Source organism: Elephantulus edwardii, unplaced genomic scaffold (assembly GCF_000299155.1).
Source record: "Elephantulus edwardii isolate Elephantulus edwardi_28Jun2011 unplaced genomic scaffold, EleEdw1.0 scaffold00119, whole genome shotgun sequence".
Classification (NCBI taxonomy): Eukaryota; Metazoa; Chordata; class Mammalia; order Macroscelidea; family Macroscelididae; genus Elephantulus; species Elephantulus edwardii.
In genome coordinates this window covers 3,252,157-3,268,405 of record NW_006399869.1, presented here as the reverse complement: position 1 = coordinate 3,268,405, position 16,249 = coordinate 3,252,157, and the positions used below count along the sequence as shown (strand labels likewise).

The 16,249-nt window shown below is 37.5% G+C and overlaps 1 protein-coding gene across 1 annotated transcript; it reads right to left on the bottom strand.

The window, feature by feature from the left end:
- Nucleotides 1-4,000: 4,000 nt before the first annotated feature.
- Nucleotides 4,001-5,695, bottom strand: NPY1R (neuropeptide Y receptor Y1). The gene is made up of 2 exons (XM_006892771.1): nt 4,854-5,695; nt 4,001-4,752 (listed from the first exon to the last, which is right to left on the bottom strand). Exons 1-2 carry the CDS (start codon nt 5,550-5,552, stop codon nt 4,300-4,302), a joined length of 1,152 nt encoding a protein of 383 aa, XP_006892833.1. The 5' UTR covers nt 5,553-5,695; the 3' UTR covers nt 4,001-4,299.
- Between the last annotated feature and the right edge of the window lie 10,554 nt (nt 5,696-16,249).

Sequence of the window (16,249 nt, the reverse complement as noted above, 5' to 3'; positions counted from 1 at the left end):
ACAGAATCGATCCATCTCATTGAGGGTCTTCCTCTCCTGCACCGTTCCTCCACTCTCCCAAACATGATGTCCCTCTTCAAGGACCAGTCCCTCCTTGCAACATGCCCAAAGTACGTGAGATGAAGCTTCAGAATCCTTGACTCCAGGGAACATTCTGACTTCACCCTCTTCAGGACAAACCTGTTTGTTCTCCTAGCAGTCCATGGTATATTCAACACTCTTCTCCAGCACCACAGCTCAGAGGCATCGATTCTCTTTCTATCATCCCTATTCACTGTCCAACTCTCCGATGCATAGCACGTAATTACAATGAATATAGCCTGGATCACACGCACCTTAGTCTCCAGCCTGACATTGTTGCATTCAACACATACACAAAAGAAATCACATGTGCGTATGCACACACACTAAAAGAAACGTTGACTGAGAGAAACCCGAGAAATCTCTTTTTTTCCTAGTAAGTTATGCTCTCACATCATGTAAGACTTTTAGAGCAACATTTTGTTTGCAGATCTCTGGGAACAAACAGGTGATGGAGATAGAAGACAGTGATTCACCAATTCGACTAAAGATTTGATTGCTGAGGAAACTAAGCTGGCTATGACAAAAAGATTTACCAGTGCCATGAACCACCCACTGTGTTGCAGGGAGACATACAGCCAGAGTTACTCCTTGAACTCAGTTTATATCCATCACTTTGCACCATTTTAATTGTGTGAAGAAATACTTTCACTGTCAAAAGTCATTCATAGTATACCCTGCGTGTATAATTCCTGTCTTTCATTTTGCTACTGACTTGGGAAAAAAATGTGGAGTGTTCAGTCAAGAGTAAATGAATAATAACCTAATATGAATAGTAAAGTTCTATTTTAAAGTAGCATCTTCTAATTCTTATTTATCAGTAAAAGTATCTTCTAATTCAAAAGGGAGTGATAGATTATCTAATGACTATTTTTTTCACAGTTCTTATACTTCACTCCATTATTTTCTGCAGTTAAACTCAGGAAATAAAGGTGAATTTACTATCACAGTCTAAGAATACAACATTACACTCTAAATTTTTTTAAAAATATTGTCAAGCATTTAATCAATATAGTTTAGTAATTAATTATTTGAGAAACACTGCGCAGACATGAGCTTGATTCCTTCTCTACTATGTATTTATTAAGTGTGTAGTTCAGCCAAGTATTTCAACTTGAGCTTCAATTTCCTCTTATATGAAGTGGCATTATTAGTCCTTGGCATCCTCACAAGTACTTAACATGGTACTTGGCATACAATGTGCTTAAATTTTTCTAGCTATTATAATTTTATTCTAAATTTTAGGCCCATTACAATTATGCTTTTATACTAAACCAACAATTGATTTTTGTTCTTGAACTTAAGAAAATCTACTGCTTGCAGTTTACATATAATGTCTACATTTCTTTCTTTCTTCTTAAACTCCAATACATCTTTTCTGACCCTAGACTTTATCAGTAGTTCACTGACATCTTTAAGGAGAATTTGGTGATCTGTTCATTATTTATGAAAAGTTAGGGAGTCAGCAGCCTACATAGCTTAATGGATATCCTAGAAAAGGCCATCTCAGCAAATGTATTGTCCAAGAAGCACCTACACATTAAGGCTGTTCTTGACGAACCACAAAATGTCTCATTAGTTCTCCAAAGAATTCTAAGATTTTGGTAAGGAAAGATTGTGACATTTCAACAGGGATCATGCTTTAGAAATTGGTTCCAGATTCTGTCAAATGCTGTACTGAGGTAACCTGGGGTTGCTGGGATGCTGAACCTTGTGTCATTGGGATGTCAAGCGCTATAACGGTTACCCATGGTGGACAGTGTTTGGTGGTGGAGCTCCCAGTTTACTTGCAGATTTGGAAGCAGCAGTGGCATCCACTTCCTAAACTAGAAACTCTGGAGAAATGTCGCTAGTTATAGAAAGACTTCAGGCCTTTTGTTTATTAGGGTCGCCATCAGTTGTGTTTGACTCAAAGGCGATTAAAAACAACAACAAAGGTTATTTTCTTAGGCATTAATTCGATTTTATAATAACATTCAACATGGAACATTTAATATTTGTTTGACATATATGACTAATAATTCAGAATATTAGATGCAATTTTTGCTTTGTTTTGAAATGAACATTATATAATAAAAGACAACACTTCCTTGCTAAAGAATAATTTAAGAAATTTCAGAAAAAACAGAAAAAGAACAACAAAAAAAAAGACATTTCAGGATTCATGGCCATTATAATATATGAGTAAGAAGAAATTCAGATGATTATTCATTCATTATTTTAGAAATATATTTTGAATGACTTCTAAATACTCAGTACTGTTAGATTTACATGAGGCACAAAGACTCATGTAAGCCAGTTCCTGCCTTCAAGAAGCATGTAATCCAGCAAGCATAGGAGTTTGGAAAATCAATGTAAACAGCATGTTGTTGTTGTTATGTGTCGTCGAATCCTTTGCGACACATAGAGACCCTATGTATAGCAGCCCTAAACTTTGCTCTGTCCTGTGCCAATCGCACTGTCTCCGACACTCCCATCCCGATTACCCCAGTCACTGAATCAATCCACCTCATAGAGGGCCTTCCCCTCCTGCACTGTCCCTCCATCCTCCCAAGCATGATGTTCTTCGCCAAGGACCGGTCTCTCCTCACAACATGTCCAAAGTATGTTAGACACAGCCTCAGACTCCTTGCCTCCAAGGAGCCACCCAGTTTAACCCTTTCCAGGATGAATCTGTTTGTTTTCCTAGCAGTGCATGTTATTCTCAATACTCTTCTCCAGCACCACAGCTCAAAGGCATTGATTCTCCTTCTATCCTCCTTGGTCATTGTCCAACTAACTCTCTGATGCATAACAAGTGATTGCAAAGACCATGGCCTGTATCAGATACACCTTCGTCTCCAGAGAGACACTATTGCTCTTCAGTACTTTGTAGAAGCTATAGCATAGGGTAGAAATTGTTACCTTTAGATGACAGATACAAGATGCTGAGGACAAAATGGGAGGGAAGTCACAGGACCAAGCAAAGTGACACTGAAGAGAGAGACAAGCAAGCCTTTCAGATAATGGAAAAAATTATTTAATCAAGAAAATGTTTGCCCTTCAGAATGCAAAAACTTGAATACCTTGTATAATACACTGAAGATATGTCCTGTTCTTTATCTTTACTCCAGATGATTTTAAGACACAATCACAAATACAAGATACATAGAATGAAATATAGTGACATGACACAACTATTCAATACTCCATATGGTGCACTAGTTATAAAATTCCCAAAGGCACACTTAGCTTATACAAGTTAGCATGGGCTACATGAAGTGTTCTCAGTTTTTACATATTTATTCTTCTTATCTAGGGTAAACATTTTTTTCAAATTGTATCTTGGTCTCATCGTTTTGGAAATAAGGACATGGAAGTTAAAAATATGAGTTAGTATATAGGCACTGATGTATGGAAAATACATTTAGTGTTTATACATATTGTAAGCTTGAATTACATGCATATTTACATTATATAAATATTGACAAACTGAACAATCTATAAAGAACAAAACATTTCTTGCCTATCAATCCATATGCATATAATTCTATTATTTGCAGCAATACTTATTTACTTTATAAACTATGACATGGAAATTCTTTGGTGGTCAGTTACAAAAATAGTTCTGAAACTCAGGAACTGCTTTCTCATTCATTACTTGTAGGTGACCTTAGTCCCCGGGATAACCAACAAAGAAGCAATTTTTCAAATTCTCTTGTGATAATCACTTAAGAATAAATGAAATATCCTCTTAACATATAAAGCATTAAAAAGATAAGTCCAAAATGACTTCAGATTTTCCATGTATTCTCTTTTACTTTTCTATCCTGAATCCCACTTTCATATGCTGTCCCTCTGTCATTAAAGCAGGATGATCCAATTTATTGACAATATATGAGAGTGGCAGGCGGCTAATGTTTCTAAAATCAGTTAACAATAATACTTAAAAAGTTTTCAATACAATACAGTGTAGAAACCTTTATATGCATAAATTCACAAAAAGCACTCCAAAGATGTATCGCCAAAAAATAAGGCCAGAAAATTCCAAAGCCTGTACATTTTGTTCCAAGTGCAATCACGGTAAGTACAATGAAAAATCCTCTTTCCCAGAAAATGTCTCTGTCTTTCCCAAATAATTTCATCCACATTCCTTGGCAGAACAGGTAATGAAAGCATGTTGCAGGTTGTGCTTGTTATTAAATAGATGTCATATAGGACCATACAGTGCAAATGGTTTCATATTTTTTCATTATCATCATTGTTGATTTTTTTAAATGCGACTGGGCTTGCTTGTTTCAAGGAAGTCTTGGAAACATCTGTGTGCATGGTGGACATGGCTATTGTCTCATAATCATCATCTCGGGACCGGAAATCACAAAAGTTAAAGAAGAACTGCAAGTCCCTCTGGAAGTTTTTGTTCAGGAACCCATAAAATATGGGATTGACACAGGTGGATATCATTGCTGTGAGGTGGCAGAGCAAGAATAAGAGATTGTGGTTGCATGTAGCAATGATCTGATGATTCCAGTCAAATACAGTGTTAAAGATAGTAAGAGGCAGCCAGCAGACTGCAAACGCTACCACAATGGAAAGCAGCATGATGTTGATTCTTTTGGTTTCACTGGACCTGTATTTATTATCTCTCATCTTGTCCATCATATTGTTTCTCTTTTTTAAGCGTATGTATATCTATAGAGGAAAAGAAAATGAGTTAAAGTCATTCACTTAAATAAGAAGTCTTTGCAGAGAAAGTACAAATGAAAGTGGCAGTGGAAAAAGTGTTTTCTTACCTTGAAGTAGCAAATAAATATGAAACAGAGTGGGCCAAAATATTGCAGCAGCAATAGGAGAGTAGTGTAAGACAACCTATGAGAGTCTGATGGAAATTTATCAAAGCATACATACTTGTCCTTGAACGCTTCAAATGTTACATTTTGGAATGGTTCATCTGTCAAGACTTGATAGATAAGGAAGGGCAAAGAAGAAGCCAAAGCAATGATCCAAATGATAGCAATGCCTACATAAGCATGTTTGTTATTCGGTCGCCAACCTCGTGGGTTGATGATCAGCTGGTGTCGTTCCACAGCGATGAGAACCAGAGAGAAAATGGACACAGTGATTGAAACGCACTGCACAAAAGGATTCAATTTGCACATGGCCTCACCAAAGATCCAGTGGTCCATTAAAGTGTAGACAAATGTAAAGGGGAGACACATGATGGCCACCAGTAAGTCTGAGAAGGAAAGGTTTACAATCAGAATGTTGGTAACATTTCTCATCTCCTTTTGTTTCAAGATGATTATGATCAAAGCCAGGTTTCCGGAGACCCCAAGAATTATCACAGCTCCATAAGCAAGAGCTAATGTAAATATCATGGCCAAGGGCAGATGACAATCATCATTTTCAAAAGTCAAAACTTGGGAAATCTTCTCTGAAACATTATAGTGCACTGAGAGATTTTCCATCTGGGAAAATACTGTTGAATTCATTTTTATTGGATTGGCTATTACAGATTACTTTAGAAAATAAGTAGTTTGTGTCCTCAAAGCAGGTCAAATGTTCAACTTATTCTCCATAGGAATTCATTTATCAAAATTATTCTAATTGCTCCATTCTGCTGAATGGAATAATCTGTAAAGAGAGAAAAAAAAAAACAACACAATTACATCACTACTTTTCCTAGGGTAGTAAAAAAAAAATAATTCTGACTCAAAGCCTTGAAGAAAGAGAAAACAAGGAAATAAAATTCACTTTGTATAAACATCTATTTTATATAGAAGAAACAATGTAAACAGTTGAATAAAGGGGAAAATGCCACACTATTTTTAATTGGATGTACTTATATATTAAGTTTAAGCAAAACCTATTATCTATTAATAAGGCTTAAAAATCTATTGCCTAAATCCTTAGAAGCAGTAATTTTAATATTAATACATTCCTAAATATTGTAAGAACATGAATGTATAACAATTTCATGCACAGACTGAAATAAAAGAAAATACAGGAACTATAGCCATAAACAAACATGGCAAAACAAATCACCTTATTCTTACTCTGGCTATAGAAATCTAAAATATTTGTAGAGGTCAAATGTGCTTATAGTTCCACCATATACTAGACCTTAGTTAACACAAATATATTCAAAGGAACATGATCAATACAGTGAAGTATCAAAAGTCTCTCCCACAAAAGACTAGGAGGTGTTGAACTTGAATAGACTTAGTAGGAATGGTGTAGTTTTTCTTTGTTGGGTTTGTTTTTTTTCATACTTGAAGGAATGGAATGTGGAACAGGGAATAATGATTATAATATTCTATTTAACTATATATACAACAAAGAAGTAGTATCAAAGAAGGACATCATTAACACACATTTCAATGTTTATAGTATGATGTAAAGGTTAATCAAGTAAAAAACTAGCAAATGTCTCATTATAACAAATTTATAAGCATTATATAATAGACATTTCAGGGGATTTTTTTTCATTCTGTGTAAGACTCAATTGAATGATTACAAAGCTCTTTCAAAAGATTTCTCAGATTTATTCATATAAGTAAGCTCCTTCTGACCAGTCTATATGCAGACCCAATGCAAGAGCTAAATCTCATATGAATACTTTACTAAAAGACAATTCACACACATTAGTCTTGTAGAGATTAAAAATTCCTTTTATCAAGCTGCTGATTTTCACTAGATTGCTAAGTAAATATATTAAATGAGATTTCATATGTTAATTAACCATTGTGCTTTTGTTAATAAACTGAATTTCATTTTGGTTCTTAAGTGAGAACAAAAAAAATCATGCAGATTCTTTTTTTCAATTGAAATTCAATTAATAAAATGGGTATTTGCCCTCTAAGTGACATCTTTAATGAGTCTTTCTTTGGGTGTTTTTGCTTTCTGGAATATTATTTTTTTATTATGAAGCCATAATTTATTTAACCTTATAAAACTGAAGAAGAAGAAGGGGGGAAAAGTTTCTCTAAGTTAGAATTAAAAGTATTAAGAGTAGGAATGGTAATAGGATGAATATACTCAAGTGTGCAGGTTATTATATATATAGCTCTCCCTTCTTCTATGTAAACTAACTATGACTTCTGAGAACTTATATAGTACTAAGATTTTTTCCCTCAGTATTAAAACACAGAATGATCTTAATATTTAACATAGAAATTTGGAGTAAACCTGGACAAAGCAAATCATACCTAAAAATTCCTTGGAAATTTCTCACTTTCTTAAGAATAGAGGATAATTTATCATTACATTGTATTGAAGGTTATTTTGTCAGTTAATGTCAATTTCTCATTATTTTAAGTAAAGCTGTGACAGGTCTATTTATTGTATATCTTCCTGTATCAGTAACAGCAGGTGAATGAGTCTGAGATAAGTGAAATGGACTGAGTACTTGAGTACTTTCTTCAACTTGTTCCTAGAAGACTTTTACATCGCAGACTCCTGCTTTTCTCTCCTTGCTCTGTTTATCCCAAAGAGAGTACTCTGTTCTAGACAGGCCAGTCTGCTCAGAGCTCACTTAATGTGAGTCCTCACTTGTTCAGCTTTTTTATGTTCTCCCCACCAATTGTCTTACTGCGTGTTCTGTCTTACAACCTACACAAACTCTGCACATCTAAGTTCCATTTAGAGCTCAAATCCTTTAATTGGCTTCCCTTAATTTAACACAGAAGTCCCTGCGTGGCACATACAGTTAAGTGCCAAACTACCAACTGAAAGGCTGCTGATTCAAAGCCAACAAGAGGCTTCTCAGAAAAAAAGACTGCCATTGCACTTCAGAAAGGTCTCAGCTTTGAAAAATTCTATGGAACAGTTCTTCTTTGGACACCTGGGTCACCATGTATTAGAATCAGCTCCATCATAACTAACAAGAACAGTTTTATGTTCCCCCTAATTTTAAGATAGGGGCTGTGTATAAGTCATACCTTAAAACTCATTGCCATGGAGTCATACCAACTCACAGTGACCCTATCAGGCAGAGCAGAACTACCCCATGGGGTTTCTCAGATTGTAATCTTTAGGGAAGGAGATTGCTACAACTCTCTCCCACGGAATGGCTGGTAGGTTTGAACCATACAAACGAATGACTGTGTCACCAGAGTTCCCTATAAACTTCATAAGCCTTTTAAATATTAGATTCAACATAAAAAGATGTTGACTGATAGAGTAGATGCATGACTAAAACTTGGGTTCTTGTGTGAGTTATATATTAACCTCAATAGCTCATTTCTACCCTAGCTCTTTTACACAAAATGATGGTTTACATATATAGTGATAATTAATAAGGTATATAGGGAAGATTTAGAGGCCTATGTGACATAAACCATTTGCAATAGGCTGCAGACCTGAAGGTTTTAATCAATCCAGGAGACAAAATGTCTATCAAACTGCTTCTGTAAAGATCGTTGTTGTTGCTTGCCTTCAAGTCGAGCAAGACTCATAGCGACCCTTTGAACAAAAGGCCTGAAGCCCCTCCACAACTACCTATGTTTATCAAAGTTAATAGATTTCTAGAGGCATGTTATTTAGGAAGTGGATGCCACTCCTACTGCCAAGAAAACCCAATGGAAGCAGTTCTACTTTGTAGCACATGAGGTTCTTAGGAGTTGGGAGTTGACCCACATCAGCTAACAAGATACAAGGAAAGAGACCCTGGGTGACGCAAATGGTTTCATGTGACTAATCATTGGAAACCCAGTGGAAGGTCACCTCCATTAGAACTGACTCAGTGCCCATGCCAGTTGGGCTATTGGTGTTAACCCAAAGAAGGAGTTTTGGTGACACAATGATTAAGGATTCAGCTGCTAACTGAAAGCCCGATGGTGTGAATCTCAGCACCTTCATTAGAGAAGAGACCTGGCAATCTGCTGCTATAAATTACAAAAGTCCAATGGGGGCAGTTCTATATAAATCTATCCTATTGGGTTGTTATTCAAGCTGTTTCAACTCATGGGTACATATCAAAAACAACTAACTTAACAGTTGGTCATTCAAAGCCACTAAGTGGACAAAATGGAAGAAAGGTCTGGGTATCTGCCTTCTGTAAAAGTGGACTAAGACAGTCAAGAAAACCCATGGAGTACAGAATATTTAACATACAAGGTCAACATGCGTCATAACCTATTTGATGGTGGCAGAAAGAATAAGAAAGGAAAAAAGTTCAACAAAATTTTTCCAAAATTTAGTCATTCAATATATGCTGAACATTTACTGTGCTTAAACACAGGTTTAGTAAAAATAGTTGTGATTACTTTCATTAAATTTCTCTAGAAGAGTGAAGAAAAAAACAATAAAAACACATGCACAGAAAATAAAGTATGCTAGAAATGCTTTGGAGAAAAATTAAGCAGGAAGGAAGACTGAGCTGCTTGGCAGTTACAGTTCATTACTGGGTGGTATAAGAAGGCCTCTCTGACTGCCTTCAGAACGAGTCAAAACCTGAGGGTGGTAAGTAAGGAACCCATACAGATATTTCAGGCAAAGCAATCCATGTAGAAAAAAAACAAACCAACCCACAAAAAACATAAATAAAATCCCTGAAGTTGGTGTGTGCATGATCTGCTAAACAATAATGAGAAGAGGAATATATACAGGAGAGATTAGAAGAAATGAGTTTAGAATGGTAAAATACAGTCCTGCACTTTTGCTCTGACACTGGAAAGACTGGCAAAATGTCAAGGCAAGAGATTTTTGGTTTAAAAGGATAATGACCCTTAAAATAACCAGAGAGGGAGAAAGAGTCATGTTCAAGATGTTTACAGCAGAAAAGAAGGAAAATAGAGAACTAAATATTCAAACACTATTATTCATGAAAGGCAATGTATATGGTAATTAATGCAAGTGCTGCTTAAATTATTGTAGTGAATGTTTAAAAGGATAGATTTCTTGTGATAAATTTAGGTTAATATACCAAAACTCCACTCTGATACCACTGACATTGCATTTGACAGACACATTGTGTAAGCAATGGTAGTTTTCCTTACTAAGTGAAAGTTAGTTAGAAAATAAACACTTTTTAATTACAAAATAATTTTTAAAATATTTTCTTTATTAAAATATTTTTAAAGAACATTTCTTTCTGTATTAGAAAATCATGTTTTCAAGCCTCTATTGCTAAGTAAATGTGCTGTAATCATGCTAGTTTGATTAAAGCAATTCATTTGATAATATATTATCACCTTATCTTTGTACAATTGCAAGAAAGACCAATTGTCAAAAACCAAGCAATATGAAGAGAAAAATAATTTATATCGTTTATCTTTGCCAAACAAAATAAAATTAACAAACCCATCAATTTGATGTTTACTATTCTCAATATAAACTGCTAAAATAAGCTCTGCCAAGTATAGAGCCTGGAAAAGGGCAAGGTGCTAAATCTTGTGTGTGTGTGTATATATATATATATATATATATATATATACACATAGAGAGAGAGAGAGAGAGAGCATTTAGAAACAAATAGAGACAAAACACAGGCACAACATATATCACCAGATAGTATAATTTAGTCGCTCTCAGGAGGAAAATTTCTATCTTCTTTCCAATTTAGAGTGATGGCCTTTCACTGCTTGCTGTCAGCAGTTTTGTGACTGCTTGAAAATCTAGTGCTTGTGGACAAATTTTTCAAATACTCAAAACTGGGCTGTCGCCCTCACTTGTTTTTGGAAAGGAAACAACAGCATAGTTCTATACTGCCTGCAAGAAGTTACTGCTGGCTAACCTAAATGAGTTACATAACTCCTTGCTCCCTCCCTGCTGTGGAAGGCTTATTTAACCAGCAGCTACCTTAAAACAATAAGGAAAGATTATTAATAAAGTAGAAGCTACCGGAAAAACGGTCTTTGGTCATGGATGGAGAAGTAGTCCAGAATATTTTCCCCCTCTGTTGCCTCAGTAGGGAACCAGACTAAAGTCTGTCGGAACTGCTTAGCTGTAGGTTCTTGGTTCTTGTCTGTGTAAAGGGGGCCAGCTGTGGGCCTCCCTCTGTCCACAGGTGCCACCTGCACAGATAGGTTTTCTCATAGAATCCAAAGGGGCATGGTGAACTGCTGTGTGCTCTGAAGAAAAGAGGGAGGTCCACACACATGTCTTCCCTTCCTCTAGGTTTCCCTGTACTTCTGAAGTCAGCAGAGAAATAAGGAAATGAAATGTTCAATCAAAAGCCTTGCCTGCAGGTTTCTCAGACTGAGAAACTGGATCACCCAAAGTTTCCTCCATTCGTGAACTCCTTCATTCCCCCAGGTATATACATTTACCCACCCATCTTATAAGGAAACTTCTCCGATGACGCGTAATTGCCAAAATGGAAAAACCCAAATCTACCTAAAAACAAAACACGCTGAACCAGAACCTAAAGTATATTCTCTCCCCCCCCCCCCACGTCCATCATCAGTCCTTCAAATAAATGCCTCTATCCAGTTCACCTGGGGACCAACAGGACACTCCACTGCGCCACCTCCACCTCTTACCTATCTTTGATCATCTCCTCTATCCTGGCTCTGAAAGATGGATCTTTAAAAAAATCCGCCCCCCCCAAAAAAAAAACCACCCACCAAACAAACCTGGATGATTAAACTTCGGAAACAGAAGGTTAGGGTTCCCACTGCCTAATAGAGCGCACGGATACCGGGGAAGAGCCCAACACAGCGCAACAGAGCTCGCGTCTTGCCAAACACAGGGAGTCCTCAAGTTCCCATGGGAGCGCACGGGGACTGAGGTGCACCTAGCAGGATCCTAGGGGTGCCGCGGCCTAAGGCAGAGACCACTGACCAAACTCATCTTCTCTAGCACATTTATGTGGTAAAACTCCAAGGTGGTCGTCCTTACTGGTGGCTCCTGCCAGTTGCAGAAAAAAATGGGAAAGAAAAGCGAGAAGCCTGGAACACGAAAGAGGCCGTCTTACCATCACCCCAAAAAGAGAAGTAGGATTCCCACGGTGCCGCAAGGTGTAGGAAGTCACAACCTCCCAGTAAACGACTTTCTTTTTACCAATCTCGACCCTAAACCCATAGGCTACAGTCCAAGAGTTAGTTGTCTAATAATTTGGAGCATGTGTCCCTTTCGCAGGAGCGACCTAAAGGTGGGAACCGAACAGGAAGGTTGACTCCCAGCCTCACTTCAGTTTCTCTAAGACAGTTTCAGGATGTATTATTATTATTATTATTTTTAAATCTTTCATCCTTCACCCGATCAATGAGAAATTTCTCAAAAGTCCCTTAAACGGTGTAAACTTGTATCTTACCTTCTCTTGGAGAGGTCTTATGGAGAGGTCTCACGCTCCCCTGCTTGTTAAAGAAGAGATAGTAACTGATGAGTGTAGACTGGGAAGAAAAGATCAGCTGGCACTTCTCGGGCCCAAATCCTAGAGATTGATAAAGATAAGAGACGCCCCCTTAAAGCCGAACTCCACCTCATCCCCGGACCACGTGACCGCGCCCGCGCCAAGGAGCAGCGCCCTGAGCTCCCCACTCAACCACCTCACCTTCGTTCTGTACCTCGGGGGTGTATTGCCTAGAAAACCTGGAAAGAAAAACAAATAAACCACACGTTCTTCGACGCGCACATAGCATGCCACGGAAAGGAAGGACTCATCCCCACACAACGCTTGACTTTGAAAGATAGAGCAATTTTGCAAGGTTTGAAAAAGTCAATGCCACTGTGCTTTCCTTTGTTTGCAGGTCAGTGCCATCTTGTGGCTGAAGTTGTACTCGGCTATTTCCAGCTGGAGCCACACTGGAGTGTAAAGGGTAACAAAAACAATTATGCAAAGAATTAAAAAAAAAATCCTAAAGGTTGTTATTTCTCCTCTGAGGGAATATGAAATGCACCGCAATAATGTCACTAATACTTCTTCCCCTTTATTTATGACACTCAAATATTTCCCAGCCTGCACTAAGTTATTTTCCTCCTAAGTGACCGAAGACCCTTTTTAAAATTCAATTGTGATTTTAACTAAAGTTTATAGAAAACTTGGATTCATTTACTGTCGCACATTTTCCTCCCTCCCCTCAACCCTCCAATTCGTTTTTCTCTTTAAAAAAACAAAACAAAACAGACATTCATCCTTATACAATTCCCTACCCCCCAATCCAGCCCCCACCCCGGTCCATTTTGCTATGCACCTCTTATTCAGGACTGCTGTCATCCAAGTAATGACTAATCATCTATTCCTTCTAAACAGTTCTTTCCCGTGAAGCTCAGATGAACTGTCAGTCTTTCTTTCCACTAAGAAAATGCATTGAGTCAGATATGGTCTGATCGCTCAGCTGTTTTGTTGTGTTTTTTTTTTAAGGAAGTGTGATAAATGGAGTATTTTCCTGTTGGATGAAAAGAGTCGAAGTAATTTCTTCAGTGCACAGTCTTTTATAGTACTGAACACAGTGAGGAAAATAATAGAAAGTACACCGAGTGCATGGATGACAGTAAAGCCCTATGCCCTATGATTCAGGTGAATTGCCAACATTCTGATTTCACAGGTTTTACATAGTTGTATTTAGTTTGACGAGAAAAGATGGAGACTGTCAGCTTCATTATCTTATTTGGATTTACAATCAGCATATATGGTGCCAGCAGTCAAAAAGATCAAGAGAAAAATTGCACTAGGAAAATCTGTAGTCAGGGATCTCCAGAAATTATTGAGGAGTAACCATGTCAGTTTGAGGAATAAGGTGCATCTGACTTAGTTTGTGGTCTTTTCAGTGAGGTCTTCAGCATCTGAGAGCTAGACAATGGACTCAGGGTAACGGAAGAAGAATTAATGCCTTTCAACTATCATGTTGGAGAAGAGTGCTGAAAATTCCATTGTTGTTATGTGTGATCCAGTCACTTGCGACTCATAGCGCCCCTGTGTACAAAAGCCCTAAACTCTGCTCTATCCTGTGCCAACCTCACTGTCTCCAACACACCTACTCCAATTACCCCAATCATTGAATCAATCCATCTCATTGAGGGTCTTCCTCTCTTACGCTGTTCCCTCCACCCTTCCAAACATTATGTCCCTTTCCAAGGACTGGTCCCTCCTTATAACATGCCTGAAACGTCAGACAAAGATTCAGAATCCTTGCCTCCAAAGAGCAGCCCAGTTTCACCATCTCCAGGACAAACCTGTTTGTTTTCCTAGCAGTCCATGGTATATTCATACTCTTCTCCAGCACCACAGCTCAAAGGCATCAATTCTCTATCATCCCTAGTCATTGTCCAGCTCTCTGATGCATAGCAAGCAATTGTGAAGACTATGGCCTGGATCAGGAGCACCTTAGTGCCCAGCCTGATGTCATTGCTCTTCAGTACTCTGGAGAAGCCCCTGACAGCTGACTTTCTTGGCTGCTAGTACAAAGAAATGTTGATTTCGGAGCCAAGCTAATTATAACTGTTAACAATCTCAATCTCTTCATCATCCATAATGATGCTGCCAATTGGCCCAGTGGTGAGAATCTTTGTTTTCTTGATGTTGAGCTTCAATCCATATTGAAGGCTGCAGTTTTTGACCTCCTAAAATCCCATAGACTGCCAAAAAAGACTGTCTTGGAGAAAGTGCAGCCAGAGTAATCCTCCTTGGAGGCAAAGATGATAAAGCTTTGTCTCACATAATTTGAGCACGTTACTAGATGTTACTCCTTGGAGAGGGACATCATTCTTGGAAAGGTGAAGGGGTGGAGAAAGATAGGAAGATTCTCAACCAGGTGAGTTGTTAAGTTGACTGGCAATGGGCTTGAATGTGTCAGAGATTTTGAGGTTGACACAGGAAAGGACAGTGTTCAGCTTAGTTGCTCATAGGGTCACTATGAGTCATACTTTAATTAACGACACATAACAACAGCACTTAGTTTGAAAAGTCAAATTATGTAGTTCACACATTATTTGTTGTTGCAATGTAAATAATGATGTACATGGCTAAAATTCTAATTCTAATTGTTGTGGTGTTTTTTTTTTAAAGTCTTCCTACTAAATAGATTTGCCTAAAATAGAAGCAAATGTGTTAATACAAAACAAACATAGATGACTTTGGTCTTTAACTAAAAATCAAGACTCTAAGACATATCTAATCATCTGAACTTCACATATTAAAAAAGTATTTTTTTTTTGGTCATTAGGATAGTTATAACTACTGATATCAACCAGTTGACTCTGATTCTTAATGATTCTAACCCTATGTACAACAGAGAAAACAATGGCAAATATTGTACCATCTCATCTATGCTTAGTCCTATTGCTGCAGTGACTGAGTCAATCAATCTCCTTCTTTTTTCTTTTTTTTGTTGATCTTCCACTTTTGCAAGAATGGTGTCCTTCCCCAGGGACTGGAGCCTCTAGATAACATGCTAAAAGTATGAGAGATGAAGTCTCACCATCTTTGCTTTTTGGAGCACTCTGGCTATATTTCTTCCAAGACAGATCTGTTTGGTTTTTCACAATACAAGGTACACACACACACAGACACATTGAGGGAGCTCTGGGCTCCTAGTGGTCAGAATGTCCGCTGCAATCCTAAATGCACATAGATCGAATTTACCAGCTGCACCACTGAAGAAAGAATGACAATCTCCTTCCGTGTGATTTATTTTCTCTGGAAACCCATTAGTGGGACATCTCTGCGTTGATTTTTACTCAGTGGTACACATCACCACAACCACTACCACTAACATATAAATATATAAATACAAAGCAAAGTATTATATGAAATGTGCAAAGAGCTGGACTCAGGGAATCAAGAGACGAACTCAGCATTTCTTAAAGCTGAAGGAAGTGAAGAAAAAAAATTCAAGCCTCGAGTTGTAATACTTAAAGATTTTATGGACAGAATATTTAATAATCAGGAGGAATCAAAAGAAGATGGAAGGAGTAAAGAGTCATTTTACCAAAAATAATCAGCTGACACAGAAGAATTTCATGAAACAGCATATGATTAAATAAAAAGCAATGGTAAGCTGCTCTGATGGAATTGACAAAAAAATAAGGCCCCTGGAATTGATGGACTATCAAATGGCATATTTCAGAGGCTGCTGTGGACATACTAACCAGGTTGTGTCAAGAAATCTGGAGGGTATTTATCAGGTCAATTGATTAGAAGAGATCCATATTTATTTCCATTCCCAAAAACGATTACCTGACAAAGTGTAGAAATTATCAAACAATGTCACTAATATCACAGACAAGCAAAACCTTGCTGAAGATT

Coding starts and splice junctions, on each gene's coding strand:
- NPY1R (XM_006892771.1), bottom strand. CDS start 5,552: ATGAATTCAACAGTATTTTCCCAGATGGAAAATCTCTCAGTGCACTAT. Junction 4,753..4,853: donor TATTTATTTGCTACTTCAAG/GTAAGAAAACAC, acceptor TTTCCTCTATAG/ATATACATACGCTTAAAAAA.